Source organism: Zygotorulaspora mrakii, chromosome 3 (genome assembly GCF_013402915.1).
Source record: "Zygotorulaspora mrakii chromosome 3, complete sequence".
NCBI lineage: Eukaryota > Fungi > Ascomycota > Saccharomycetes > Saccharomycetales > Saccharomycetaceae > Zygotorulaspora > Zygotorulaspora mrakii.
Genome location: NC_050721.1, coordinates 324094 through 338701, shown reverse-complemented (window position 1 = coordinate 338701; position 14608 = coordinate 324094). Strand labels below are relative to the sequence as shown.

At 39.8% G+C, this 14608-nt stretch overlaps 7 protein-coding genes and 1 non-coding gene across 8 annotated transcripts; 5 read left to right on the top strand and 3 right to left on the bottom strand.

Annotated features, from left to right (window-relative positions):
* Positions 1 to 172: 172 nt before the first annotated feature.
* PRP6 (U4/U6-U5 snRNP complex subunit PRP6) lies at positions 173 to 2839 on the bottom strand (the record flags this gene model as incomplete). The annotated part of the gene is made up of 1 exon (XM_037287655.1): positions 173 to 2839. One exon carries the CDS (start codon positions 2837 to 2839, stop codon positions 173 to 175), a length of 2667 nt encoding a protein of 888 aa, XP_037143550.1.
* A 1204-nt stretch (positions 2840 to 4043) lies between these two features.
* On the top strand, positions 4044 to 4142 carry HG535_0Ctrna1Y. Its single transcript has 2 exons — positions 4044 to 4083; positions 4106 to 4142. It is a non-coding gene; the product is annotated as a tRNA-Tyr (tRNA).
* A 126-nt stretch (positions 4143 to 4268) lies between these two features.
* CWC2 (active spliceosome conformation promoter CWC2) lies at positions 4269 to 5273 on the top strand (the record flags this gene model as incomplete). Its single annotated transcript, XM_037287654.1, has 1 exon — positions 4269 to 5273. One exon carries the CDS (start codon positions 4269 to 4271, stop codon positions 5271 to 5273), a length of 1005 nt encoding a protein of 334 aa, XP_037143549.1.
* Positions 5274 to 5706: 433 nt separating this feature from the next.
* On the bottom strand, positions 5707 to 6903 carry HG535_0C01690 (agmatinase; the record flags this gene model as incomplete). The annotated part of the gene is made up of 1 exon (XM_037287653.1): positions 5707 to 6903. The coding sequence occupies one exon, from the start codon at positions 6901 to 6903 to the stop codon at positions 5707 to 5709; it is 1197 nt and encodes a 398-aa protein (XP_037143548.1).
* A 384-nt stretch (positions 6904 to 7287) lies between these two features.
* On the top strand, positions 7288 to 8934 carry AMD2 (putative amidase; the record flags this gene model as incomplete). The annotated part of the gene is made up of 1 exon (XM_037287652.1): positions 7288 to 8934. One exon carries the CDS (start codon positions 7288 to 7290, stop codon positions 8932 to 8934), a length of 1647 nt encoding a protein of 548 aa, XP_037143547.1.
* A 49-nt stretch (positions 8935 to 8983) lies between these two features.
* On the bottom strand, positions 8984 to 10756 carry PRP28 (mRNA splicing protein PRP28; the record flags this gene model as incomplete). Its single annotated transcript, XM_037287651.1, has 1 exon — positions 8984 to 10756. One exon carries the CDS (start codon positions 10754 to 10756, stop codon positions 8984 to 8986), a length of 1773 nt encoding a protein of 590 aa, XP_037143546.1.
* A 288-nt stretch (positions 10757 to 11044) lies between these two features.
* On the top strand, positions 11045 to 12814 carry PEX5 (Pex5p; the record flags this gene model as incomplete). Its single annotated transcript, XM_037287650.1, has 1 exon — positions 11045 to 12814. The coding sequence occupies one exon, from the start codon at positions 11045 to 11047 to the stop codon at positions 12812 to 12814; it is 1770 nt and encodes a 589-aa protein (XP_037143545.1).
* A 150-nt stretch (positions 12815 to 12964) lies between these two features.
* MNN10 (alpha-1,6-mannosyltransferase) lies at positions 12965 to 14200 on the top strand (the record flags this gene model as incomplete). Its single annotated transcript, XM_037287649.1, has 1 exon — positions 12965 to 14200. The coding sequence occupies one exon, from the start codon at positions 12965 to 12967 to the stop codon at positions 14198 to 14200; it is 1236 nt and encodes a 411-aa protein (XP_037143544.1).
* Between the last annotated feature and the right edge of the window lie 408 nt (positions 14201 to 14608).

Genomic DNA, 14608 nt, shown 5'->3' with positions numbered 1-14608 from the left:
AGGGAGATACGATATGACTGAACCAGCTTACTTCACAGGCTTTTGCATCGACAACTATTCGACTTTCCGAACTTCGACAAAAATTCCTTCGGGATAACAGAAAATTTTATCTCGCGATTTCAAGAAGAACATCCACAAACCACAGCAGAATGGAACACACTAGTGGATAAGATTAACTTAAAATACTCAGAATTGTAGACGGAGAGCTGTATTGATTCTTAACGCCCTTCGAGACCGAAATCCACTCGTCGCCGTAAACAGGCTCATACTCGTTCACCTTCTCATGGCATTCGTGAATATCTTTAGAAAGTTTCTTATGGCATCGCGTCAGCCATACCCATGCATCGCCATAAAGTTTATTCTTGGCAGTAGCTCGCTGAAACCATTTGAGGGCAGTGGAGAATTGTGATTCATAGTAAAAGGATACTCCGATCTCTACTAGCACCTCACAACTGTTGGCTGTATTCTTGAGGGCATCTTGGAATACAGTTTTACGAAGAGGGGATTTTTTGGATGGAAGTAAACGAATATTCTCAGACCATAATTTTGGACTTCGTGGGAATTTTTGTAGGGATTGAGAAACGATCAATCTTGCCTGGTCCAGATTATTGAGCTTGGTTTCCAGTCTAATTTTTGCCAGGTACAGGGACTCCTCTTGTGGATTTTTCAAAACGGCTAGGTCCAAGTCAGATCTGGCCTTTGTGGGTTTCCCCATGTCAATCTCATCAACCAGAGCTAGTTGCATCCATAAGATTGCACACGAGGGAAAATATTTTGTGCCTGTACTAAAGGTCTCCCGACATTTTTCGATATCTGCCATATCATGAAGTATCTGGCCCATTTGAATCTGGAAGATGGGGCAATCTGGGAATTTCTTTTGGCACGTCTCTTTTATGAACGAAATACCATCGGAATTACGATTCTGAAACCGTAAGAAATTAACATACTTGTGATAAAGTCTTTGAAGCCCAGGGAAAGGTTCGGTCGATTCAAAGTAATGCAGAGCATTCAAAAATGTCTTCTCTGCTTCCTCAAAGCTTGAGGAAAAGCAAAGTATTTTTATTTTGGCCAACCATATATCCAGCGTTCTTGGAACTAATTTCAAAGTTCTATCAAGAATTTCCAAAGCTCTACTTGTATTATTAGCGCCTTTCCATATTTCTTTTGAATACATCAAAGCCAATACAGGGTTTTCTTTGAGTGCAATGGAATCTTTGCTTTCAGAAAATATGACATCTTCAAAGGTTGTGTACAGTTCATTTATCTGTTTGAGCTTTTCACATGTTGCTTTAAGATGCTTCCAAATATCATAGTTGGTGGGGCTCTTCTTCAAGAGTACTCTAAGGGCAATGATCTTTGTACGACTATCACTCATGGATTCTATAAATTTAAAGAGAATCAAATCGCCTTTATCGTTATATTCACCTTGTATTGACGATATTATAAGACTCTCTACAACTTTTGGTGATATTAGCATTTTCTCTAATTCTTCAGCTTGTGTAATCCATTCGAACGCTGAAATGGTGATACCATACTTTTCAAGTTCATTTCTACCTTTAATCAATAGTTTAACTAGTCTTTCAATTGTTACTTGAGCATTGAAACGTTCTTCAACTTGTGCTGCTAAAATCCAAACCTTAAACTCTTTCGGTTGCAATACTCTTAGTTGGTTCATTGATTTTTTAGCAGATATCTCATCTTGCAGATCTATTAAGCATTTCCACAAATTAAAGCTTTGAGGAACGAATTCTACAGCTTTCTTCAAAATCTTTTCGCGCTCCGATGTGTCTGATTCGTATTTCACAATCAACGTCCATAAATCTTCACTACGCGGCAGTTCTCGTAATGCTTTCCGGATGACTCTGCATTTATTAAGAGTTTCGGCTTCTAGATCAACAGCTTTCGACCATAATGGTAGAGAAGTAGGATTATATGCGATTGCTTCGGCAACCATAGCCTTACACAAAGTTGAATTGGAGCCGTTTATTCTTAAGTTTTCCAACCATATATCCTCATTTTTGGGGCATTTTTGACAACCTTGATCGATAATATCTTTTGCTGCGTTCAGTCTACGCGCCTTTTCTTCTAATCGTGCGGAAGCAATCCAACCTTCTGGCTTGGTAGGATCTGCTTTTCTATACAATACCAGAATATCTCTCATCTTTTTCGAATCTTCATTTTGACCATTATTCAATAATTCACTTGGTTTAGAGGAAGATTCAAGTTCATTTAATAACTGATTTGTTTCAGCCAACTCCATGGAATCTACTTTATCACGATTTAATATACTGGAATCTAATTGACTAACCAGGAGCCTTTCTCTCTCTTGAGTCAATTTTGACAAATTCACGTTTCCTGTTGAATGAATAAGAGAATCGGGTGCCGCATACTCTTTCCTATTCAATTGATTTTGAGTTCTTTCCCTCTTGTGTCTCTTTGTTATATCTCCAGCTTCTGGTATATTGAGCCATTCTTCCGCTGTAACATTTGCAAGGGATCTTTTCAAATCAGCAAATTGTTGCAGTACTTTATTAGGTCCTGTAGTTTCATTATTATGATATGACGAACTCTTATTGGAATTCTTTCCCTTGGCTAATTTTGCATCCACTGAAGCAAAGATTTCGTCGGCCTCTTGCTCTTCTTCTAGCTCGACATTAGTAGAGAACCGTTCTTGGGTAAATGTATCCTTAGTTTCAAATGTACGAGTTGAATTGCTGTCTTGGAGTCTTTTGGGGACTTTAGTTGTATTGCCTCTGGTGGAAAAGCCTGTTGCCCCACGTCCTACACCAGGAATGTATCCCGGTGGAGCTTCTTGATGTAAAAAAGAAGGTCTGATCATCAACAGGACAATGCTTGATATATAAGTTCTCTTTTTTCGTTCATTTTTCGAAGGCTTACATGCATTTTTTACAAGCTTTCAAAAACTGTACTTGCCGTGATGAGGTGAAAACCATGTATGAACATATGAAGTTTTGACGGAAGACAGTACGTAATTCAAGGTTTAATAAGTCAGACAGTAATCTACGTAGAAAAATATAAAACACGGGTTGAAAACATAGTAAAAATCCTAATTTGCATTTTTTTGAAAGTAAGGACTTTCTGCAGTGTGTGATAATCACATCATTTTTCATCAGTTCGAGATATAGATTAGTACCCATGGACTCTTAATTATCGCCAGAAGTGACGAATTGGACAATGTGTGGCATTTGCGTGCAATGCTGACCTCAAAATGATATTTTTGATTGAGTACGTTTCGTGTAATAGATACGTGAAAGCATGACCGAGATGAATAAACGTTATCTGGGTATCCCTTTGGAATAGCAAATCATGTCCAAATCAATATGAAAAACCACAGAACAGATGTGGATTCGAGTAGATAGATTTTTCGTCTACAAGCGTGCCAGTCGTTAGACAAATGTTGTCAGATCTGAGATGCGTCCGTACGACCTTGAGAAGTATACGGTTGGTGATTGAACAATTTTCGGAGTTGTTCGCGATTACGTGGTTAGATGTTGAAATATAGACTGAGATTATGGTAGAAACAAGATTTTTCTACGAGATGACCTGAGAAGACTAACAAAAGAGACCGGTGCAATAACACAGCAGAAGAACTATAGTCGGGTGAAGCACCTTCTAACATAATATGACTCTGAAAAGTCGTCAACTGATGTTTTATCGCGAGCCACTTACAATTTAGCGATCTGGCTACGGAGGAATCTACGGCATGAAATAAGAAATAACGAGTTGTGCTATAGATTCTGGTAGACTAGAAATATAGCGTCATAGCAGCACGACCTATAAACTGCAGAGAGTAGATGTTTTATGCATTATGCTGGTTATGATTCAATAGGTGCAGAATGTCATCAATGTCTAACCAAGTTATTATCAATAACTCCGTAGAAACCCTTCTCTCCAATAGAAACATTCTTTCTAGATACTTAGGTCCCTGTCAACCTAACTCTCCATAAAGAGTCACGGAGACATAGTCCATTTCTTATTATCGTATGTGTATAACGTTTCTTGATCTTAGTAAGATATTTATACTCTCGGTAGCCAAGTTGGTTTAAGGCGCAAGACTGTAATGTGTGTTGTAAAACAACAAAGTAATCTTGAGATCGGGCGTTCGACTCGCCCCCGGGAGATAATTTTTTTATTTTTTTTTTTTCACGATTTGTACAAAAGTAAAATCACAGCTCATCTCATTAGAAACTCTACGATTACGCTAATATATACTGTGAGATAACTTACTGTAGATCCAAAATTTCAGCATGTCGAAGAGCAAATCTTGGAGAGACCGATCAGCCCGAGTACAGGTTGATGAACGCGAATTGCCCTCCTCTATGCCGGCGCAGACGGGATTAGTGTTCAACGTATGGTATAACAAATGGTCTCAAGGTCAAGGTGGTCAGCGCAGATTTGTCAATCCCTTCAGGTTGGACACAAAGGTACATCCGGGTGTAACTAGAGGTGACAAGGAAAACACCAATTTTTTTTGCCTATATTTTGCCAAGGGAATGTGCTGTTTGGGGAAAAAATGTCAGTACAAGCATCATATACCGGAAGAACAGGATATCATGCAACTATCGATGAAAACAGATGTGTTGGATTGTTTTGGTCGTGAAAAATTCGCAGACTACAGAGATGATATGGGGGGCGTTGGTTCATTTAGGAAAAACAACCGAACTTTATATATTGGCGGACTAAGTGGAGCTTTAAACAATAAACAGTTGAAACCGTCACAAATCGAGGGCCGTTTGAGATATATCTTTTCAAAGTTGGGAGAAATTGATAGGGTAAGATACATAGAGAGCAAAAACTGTGCATTCGTGAAATACAGACACCAATGCAATACGGAGTTCGCCAAGGAAGCAATGAGCAACCAGACTTTACTAATACCGTCTGACAAAGAATGGGCAGATCGCAAAGAGGGAGCGGGACTACTCGTTAAGTGGGGAAACGACGATCCCGACCCAGAGGCTCGCAAAAGAGAAGAGGAAGAACAGAAGGAAGAATCGCTCAATATGATGGTTAAACTATTGAATAATTTCGGTAAACGTCAAAGTGAGCAGTTAACTGTGGAGGAGAAGCACGAATCGATTAAGAAATTGTCACAAGACAAAGCAACACTTTTTGATGAAAAAACTCTTCAGAAACTGAAAAAGAGAAAGGCAAATCCTGAGACTGTTGCATCTTTGAAAATATCAAAGCTATTGGAATTGAATGGTACCAGTAATGGTCTTGTTGACTATCCTTCTTCGTCTGAGGAGGAGTAATTTTAACGAAAGTCGTTGTGACGACACTTCTGAGTCCTTGGAAGCATGGGAGCGGCCGATTTGCTCCAAAACCACGTTTAGAATGCACACCTGCGATATATAATGTGTTCCAACGTGCCGAGTTTATGAATGGACTGAATGTATATGATATGATTTACTTGAGTATAGCTGCTAGCTTTATCACCACTTTTACGAAAATTCGGCTTCACCATTAACTCTCTTTTTGTTTGAAAGGACTGCATAGCGGGAACCTGAAAGAACTCCATTTCACCAGTGCAGAAGGTTTATGTTATCGGGAAATCAGATACCGAATAGAAAACGTTTGAAGCGTAACTAAAGAAAATTAAATAATGAAAGATATATCATAACAAACATTACGAGATGCAGGATGCGAGACATGTACGACCGAATTTCAGCTTTTTACGTAATTCATTCATTTCAAAAACTCCCCCTCTCTTGCATCCTCAAAAAAAACTTTACTTTCGTCATTCGAAAGTTCAGGAGCACCTTCAATATTTGCCTTGACCATATCTGGATCGATTGGGCCACCCTTGACCATTGAAGTCACCAACTCATATACTATTTGAGAGGCTGCTAGAGCAGTTATTTCACTTTGATCAAAAGGAGGGGATACTTCTACAACATCAGCGCCGACTATAAAGACGTCCTCCAAGGAGCGCAAGATATACACAAGTTCTCTGGTCAACCAACCACCTACTTCAACAGTTCCTGTCCCTGGTGCAGCACTTGGATCTAAAACATCAATGTCAACACTAATATAGACTGGTGAATTTTTCGGTAGTAACCGTCTGATTTTACCAATAATGCCGTCTAGTCCAATTTTAAGGATTTCATCACTTTCAATCCTGTGAAAACCAAGATGATCATCCTCTAAGTAATCAGACCAATCAGTCCCACTCAAACGAGTTCTTAAACCAGCATGAATATTATGTTCAGACAAAAGTCCCTCTTCTTTAGCCATCCACAACATAGAACCATGATTGAACTCTGATGCTTCACTCTGCCAGTAGGAAGGATACTTCTCGGGTGACCAAGTATCCAAATGAGAATCAAAATGAAGAACTGTAATGGGCCCATAAACTTTGTACAAATTTCTAATAATGGGGAGAATAATACTATGGTCACCTCCTAGAGACACTAATCTTGGTGGCATGGAGCTTCCCTCATACGCACTTTCTCTACTCAACAAATTATCAAATGCGGCTGTCATCATTTTCAGTGCCAGGCTACTGTCCATTGGCGTTACCGGAACGTCCCCGCAATCGATCACTTTAGCCCACTGCTGATATGGGTTTATTCCAGCTCGGAAATTGAAGCCACGATATGAAAACTGTCGTTGAGATGCAGCTCTAATAGCTTGGGGGCCAAACCGTGCTCCAGGACGATAAGAAACGCTACTGTCGTATGGGATACCAATAATGCCTACATCGAAGGTCAAGTTTTTGTCTATCAAACATCTATCGTGTGGTAGATGGGCATACGTATTGATGCCGCTGAATGGCCAATCTTGACCCCAGACTTTTTCCAAGTCTTCCTTCTCAGAGATCTCAAAACAACATATTGTATAGGCTAGGAATGAAATAAATGAAAGCAAATGCAACATTATCATGCTAATTGAAATGTAGACGTCTCAGGATCTAAGTATCCTAGCTCATGGCAGAATGCATCCTATGACCAAAGGTGTTAGTCATTTAAATATCTCTAGTAAGTCACATTCACGTCTTTGCCTACTCTCGCTCAGAGCTTCCTCGGCGAGAGAGGTCTTGTAATGACCTATATAAATGCTTACAGATGTCGATCAAATCAAACGATTATAATTGTTTTTGATCAAAAACTAAATGTCGCTGATAACGAATTATTTCTGGCGGCATTGGGCGGCTTCTTCAATGACTAGTTCATATTATATATACTAAAAGACAGAGCTCGAGGTAGCATCAAAACTAGACACTATTATATGTTCCTACTATGTTGAGCCTCTTTCTAAGTTGCAATAATGTCTTGGAAAGTCAATGTCGAGAAAAAAAGGGCTCAATTGAATGCTAAAATCCCATCAGAATGGAGAATTGATGGTGGTAAACTTGAACTTTTGAAAGCTGAAAAGAAGAATTTGGATCTAAATCTAGACAAACTGTGCACAGAAGCGGAGAATGAGATAACTCATTCTACGATATTGAAACTCAGAGATGAACTAATTGTGAAAAATCTAACATGCTATGAAATCGCGATTGCATTCTGCCATAGGGCAGCGTTGGCTCACCAAGTGATCAATTGTTTATCAGAGATCATGTTTGAGGAGGCATTAAAGAAGGCCCAAAAACTAGATGAACAGAGACCCGATTTTTTGCCACCTTTGTACGGAATACCGATATCGTTGAAGGATCAATGTAACGTTGAAGGCGTAGATAGTACATGCGGTTATCTGGGCAGAGCATTCAAACCAAAGAAAAGAGAGGAAGAGTCATTGATTGTCAGACATTTGCGAGAACAAGGTGCAATATTGTACGTCAAAACAACAGTACCATCGTCTATGATGGCTACAGATACCGTATCGAATACGTTTGGTATAACCTTGAATGGGTTAAATCAGAATTTTTCGCCAGGTGGATCTTCTGGCGGTGAAGGAGCTCTTATCGCTGCCAGAGGTTCCTTGTTAGGCTTAGGAACAGATATTGGAGGTAGTATCCGAATACCGAGCAGTTATCATGGATTATATGGGCTAAAACCCACCGATAGCAGACTTCCTTATCTGCGCGTAGATAATTCATTTCAAGGGAGAGAACTAATTCCTAGTGTTATCGGGCCTTTAGCCAGAAATCTAGATGATTTGAGATATTTTATGGATGTTATGGTGAACATTTGCAAACCCTGGATTGACGATGTGAAGTGTGTGCCGTACCACTTCGATAGCAAATCAAAAGAACTTCATAAAAACTATGTGGTTGGTATTTGGTACGGTGATGGCGTAATAACCCTCCCACCAGGAGATGTAAGAGCGTTGAGAATGTGCGAAGACCTAATCAATAGTACTCTCGGAATGAAAGCGATTAGGTGGGAGGTCCCTGTTGAAGTTAACAAAGAACTGCATGAAATCGCCATGGATACGGACATAGCTGATGCAGGAATCGAGATAAGGCGTGAGTTTGAAGCTAGTGGAGAACCGATAATAGATATTTTGAAACCGGTTATTCTGGAAAAGGGAGCTGAAGCATGCTCAGTGAATCAATGGTGGGCCTTAAATAAAAGGACTTACGAAGCCAAAATCGCATACAGAGAATATTATAACTCTTTAGAACCAACAGAAAGGCCCGATGTTATTATAAGCCCACTTACCTTAACCCCATTTAGGCCAGGAGACATGCTAGCAACAACATTGAGATACATTTTATTTGTAAACGTTTTGAACTTTCCGTCACTTGCAGTTCCCATTACGAAATTCAATCGCAATGTTGATGGTCAGATGGATACATCAAAAGCGCAAACTGAAGAGGATAGAATTGTATCTAATTACTGGAACGAGCTCATTTCCTCAGATTCCATTCAAGATTTCCCTCTATCTTTACAGATAATGAGTCCGACTTACGACGATAATGAAGTTTGCACATTTGGCTCATGGCTAATGCAAAATTTGCAAATCTCTTGACGAGATATTTTAGCGTATCAAAAAGTCTAATAATCGAATATACTTCGAATTAATATATAATTTCATCCAAGTTGTTATTTCCGAGGTTGTACCTGGTTTTTAGCGACTTGTCAAAACTATTTGTCTTCACTGGATTATTGACTTCAACATATTTGTAGAGTTCTCTTACAATGTCAATATTTTCATCATCTCCCAAAAATGTAACTGCCGTTCCCTTTTTTCCTGCACGTCCTGTTCTACCAATTCTATGAACGTAATCATCTAAAGATTTTGATATTTGAAAATTCACAACTAGAGACACGTTTGGGATATCTAAACCTCTAGCGGCAACATTTGTCGCAACCATAATCTGGCACTTACCATTTCTAAGTTGTTGCAGAGAATGCTCTCTTTGCTCTTGCGATTTTGAGCCATGAAGAATAGTTACTTTGAAAGAGGTCTCCTCAAAAAACTTTTGAGCCAACCAATCGGCTGTTTTTTTATAAGTGATAAATATAATTATGGGCGCCTCGTTTGAATTCAGAAGTCTCTTGATTTTTTCAAACCTTTGATCTTCAGAAGAGACATACTGTACAATTTGTTGGATCTGCGGTATTGATTCTTCACCGCCGCCTATTGTTGCGTATGCTGGTTTACTTAAATATCCGTTGGCAATCTTTTCAATGGTGGGGGACATGGTTGCAGTAAACATCAGCGTTTGTCTTGCTTTAAACTCCCGCGATGTATTTAATCTTGATAATATAGTGGTGAATTGTTCCTCAAACCCCATATCGATCATTTTATCAGCTTCGTCCACCACCAGGGTTTCAATTTCATCTGTCGAAAACAAGTGATTTTCAAAACAATCTATCAAACGGCCAGGTGTAGCAACAATAATATCGCACCCTTGAGAGAGCTGATGTGCTATCTCCCCCAGCGCATGTCCGCCGACAATGGAAATAACTGTACAGGAGAAAGATGTATTTTTCATATTCAACAGAGATGTAAGTTTTTGGGCTTCTTTTTGAATTTGCTGAGCCAATTCTCTTGTGGGGGCCAATATTAGTGCTTTAGGTCCTTCTACATTCTTCAGTGAAATGGGCCTCGGCTGCGACTTAGTTATTTTAATCAATATGGGTACAATAAACGCCAGCGTTTTACCAGAACCGGTGGATGCCACACCCAAAAAGTCTCTGTTTCTTCTCGTACATACATTGGGTATCGTGACTCGTTGGATAGATGTCGGCTGTTTGTACCTCAAGTCTTTTGTTATAATATCTAGAATATCTTTTGGAATTAAATTCAATTCCTCCCAATTTCGCATAGGCTTTGCAATATCTCCACCCTTGGTCTGAATGGCAAAATCTTCGCTAAATATTCTCCAATCCCTCTCATTCATCTCGTGCAATTTTTTTTTGCTCCAATGTCTACCCATGTAGGAATCTGCTAGGGAATCCGCCCTTCCATTCATACTCAGCAATGCTGCTGCTTTGGTTTCTACAATTGGTCTGTAATCAGACATAGTGTCATCTGCCTCCTGCCACTCGAATTGAAACTGGGACCTTTTTTTCTGTATCCTGTCTGCCTTAGAAAACATAGTACTTTTTTGATCGTCAGCTTCATTAATTACGTCTGACGTATCATCTTCCTCTCGTTCGCGTTTAGCACTGTTCTCAACGACCAAATGTGGGCTATCACGGTTGTGCAAGGATCTCACCAAGTTAATTCGCTCAGCTTTTGAAAGAAATTTCGGTTTTTTCAGACCATTATTGGTAGCCGTTACTGGATTCTCAGATGCGTTTTTACTTGATAGAATCTGCGCAATGGTCGGAGGCCTTGCCATTATTATTTCAGTGACAGCTGACCTAAACGAAGGTCAAAGGAGGCCTATTTCAAACAATTTAATCTCATCTCTTCATCGGATTCTAATGATTAGTTTTTATTCATTTTCATATTATCATTGTTTTTTATCACTCGGGACGCGATTTCTTATCGCCATAATATCATTATGGCAAATGGAGAAAGGATAAGTATATATTTAAGGTGTCTGAAGCCAACCAGTATCATGACTAAACAACCATTGATCTGAGTAGTGCAACATAGCTAGTTTTGAAGAATAGCGTGCATTCTAATGAACGGGGCAGATTGTTCGGTAGGAAATAATCCTTTGGCTCAAGTGACAAAGCATACTCAGCAGGACAGATCATTGCAGCATGGATCACAAGGCCTAAATAAAGAATTTCATGGTGGCTCCCCGTCATCACAGCAGTTTAAATCTACGCAGAATGTTATATCTGATGTCAACAGATTTCACTTGGATACCTTCATGAATGGTAACAGTGGAATGTCCTCAGGACCACACCCAATGCGAATGGGACAAGCTCCAATGGAGAACATTAATGGGAAAAGTTGGTCCCGAGGTTTTGCATCGCCAGCTCAGGATGGCATAATAAGAGGTGGGCATGAAATGACCAAGAGCTCTAGCTCGTGGTCTCAAGAGTTTCACCAGTCACCCGAATCGCCAGTACACACATCAGCATCACCGATAAATCGTCAATCACAATATAATCCGCATGACCGGCAGAGCCATCTACCATATAGTCCACACATGCTTTCTGGCCCAAGTATGATGTTAAGACCTTCAGCTGGAGCTATGAGCGGGGTGATACACCAGCGACAGGATCAGAATGCCATCACAAATTGGGATGAACAATTCAGCGAGCTAGAAAGAGAGGTCGCGGAAAATTTAACTATAAACAACGCTCAGGATATCAAAGGTGACGAAGTTGCAGTCGAGGAAAAGCAAGAGGAGGATATTGTAATCAAAGATGACTATCAAAGCGAATTTCAAGAAGTTTGGGATAGTCTCCAGAAGGATGCAGAGGATTTGCTACCTGAGGAACTAGCAGGTGATGATGCGTGGGAAGCTGACTACCAAAGATTCCTTAGCGGCAGAGTTAGCGGCAACATGAAATACAAATTTGACGAAGAGAATGAGTATCTGCATAACCCAAACGCATATGAGATAGGGTGTATCTTGATGGAAAATGGTGCGAAACTCAGTGAGGCTGCCTTAGCTTTCGAGGCTGCAATTCAGGAAGATTCGAAACATGTAGATGCATGGTTAAAACTAGGTGAAGTTCAGACGCAAAACGAGAAAGAATTACAAGGTATCAGTGCATTAGAACAATGTCTGAAGATTGATCCTTCAAATTTAGATGCAATGAAAACGCTAGCTATCAGTTACATAAATGAGGGTTATGACGTTAGCGCTTTTACAATGCTAAACAGATGGGTTGAAACCAAATACCCGAATTTTTTGGATTCCAAAGAGGGGATAACAATCGAGGACGACTTTGAACATGAGCCAGAAAGATATAAATTGAACGAAAAAATCAAGAGACAGTTTTTAAAGATAGCTAATGCCTTACCGCAAATCGATCCAGATGTTCAGCTCTGTCTCGGTCTGCTCTTCTACGCTGACGACGAGTTTGACAAAACCATAGATTGTTTCAAAGCAGCATTAAACGTCAATCCGAAAGATGAGCTGATGTGGAATCGTCTTGGTGCTTCCTTGGCCAACTCAAGTAGATCAGAAGAGGCGATCCAAGCCTACCACATGGCATTACAGCTGAAGCCTTCATTCGTTAGAGCTCGGTACAACCTCGCAGTTTCCTCCATAAATATTGGCTGCTATAAGGAAGCTGCCGAACATTTACTTGCATCTCTGAAGATGCATGAAGTCGAAGGAATTCAGCCAAGTCCTTCGATAAAATCAGGTAACAACAATATTCTGGAAACTCTCAAGAGAGCATTCGTTGCGATGGACAGGCGCGACCTTCTCGAAGCAGTCAAGCCCGGCATGGATCTTGAACAATTTCGTGGTGAATTCAAGTTTTGAGTCATCTATTATTATATACTATTTGCAATACGACATAATATCATGCGATGATTAACATACGGCATAATCATTAACGTTTGTAATGATACGCTTGTGTATCAGTTTTTTCTTTCGTGTTCCTCCGCATTACGACAGAAATCAAAATAAGTTATGTTTGATCGGAAGCGATATAATTTTTATTCATTTAAGATACATTCTGACTTCTACAGCGTTCTTGAGGACAAATTGATACTGGCAGGGCTCTGTGAAAGCAAACGTCTAGTCAATTTCTTCATGGAGAAAAAACTCAGCCGAGGAAAGATGAAGAGATCCGTCGGAAGACTGTTGATTAAGTTCAAAAGACCTATTTGTGCGGTAATGATGCTAATCTTTCTCATATTTTGGATTAGAGATGGAAGAAATCAGGGTTCTCCACATGGAATTTTAAATCAAAGTGCGAAAGAATCGTCCGTGAGATTTCCTCGATCGCTGCTTGACAGCTATATGGGGCACGAACATAACGGAAAGGATAGGTGGACGTGGACACCTTCGTGGATACGGTCGCTGTATAAGGGTAGCCAGGATCCTGAAATTGTGATTATTCTTGCTGCAAATGAGGGCGGTGGAGTCTTGAAATGGAAAAATGAGCAAGAATGGGCAATTGAAAGAATTTCGATCGATAACAAAAAGGCCTATGCGAAACGACATGGGTATGGACTCACTATCAAGGATTTGACCGTCGCAAAAAGGTACTCTCATGAGTTCAGAGAGGGTTGGCAGAAACTCGATATCTTAAGACAAACGATGAGAGAATTTTCAACTGCTAAGTGGTTTTGGTGGTTGGACATGGATACACTAATCATGGAACCACAAAAATCTTTAGAAGAACATATCTTCAACGGGTTATACAATATCACCGATAGAACGTTAGAAAACTTTAACCCGTTGAATATCGAATTAGACATACCATATGTAAACTATGAGGAAGAGCTAAATCTGTTGATCACACAGGATTGTGGCGGATTTAACTTGGGTTCCTTTTTCATTAAAAACACTGAATGGTCGAAACTTCTCCTAGATTTGTGGTGGGAACCAGCTCATTATGAACATAACCATATGATTTGGGAACACAAAGAACAAGATGCGTTAGAAGCACTGTATAGTAGCGAAGGATGGATTAGATCAAGAGTAGGATTTTTGCCCTTGAGGACAATCAATTCATTCCCAGAGGGCGCCTGTTCAGAGTATGGCGGGGATAAACGTTTTTTCTATGATGATACGGAAGATGACTTCGTTGTCAACATGGCGGGATGTAATTTTGGTAGAGACTGTTGGAGTGAAATGCAACGGTTCTCACTCATACTAGAGCAAAAGAGCAAGAAATGGTACAATAAAATATTCTTCTGAAATGCCGCCTAAGACAAACAAAGTAGACTAATTGACAAATAGTCTGTTTTGACACTATAGCATTATACACCTAAGTAATCTGTAACCATCAATTGCATTTATTAATACCAAAGTATCAGCAACAGCGGTTAAAAGTTATTCAAACATTTCTACTGTTTCGCAGGTTACTGGAAGTCGAAGTTGCTGGAATGTTTGATATGCATCATTTCGTCTGTTTCGGTATAAGTAAAGAAACAGTTTTAAAGTTTTGATCAAGTAGATGATGGACTTGATGAAATGCCATCGGTGGACAGTCTAATATATTATTATAAAAAGTCCCCCAATCTTGCAGGGAAGAAATTAGTCAACTTGGAGTTGTTAGATCAATTGTGCGCTTGCAGGCGAATCCCAATGTAAAGTGTGGTGAGC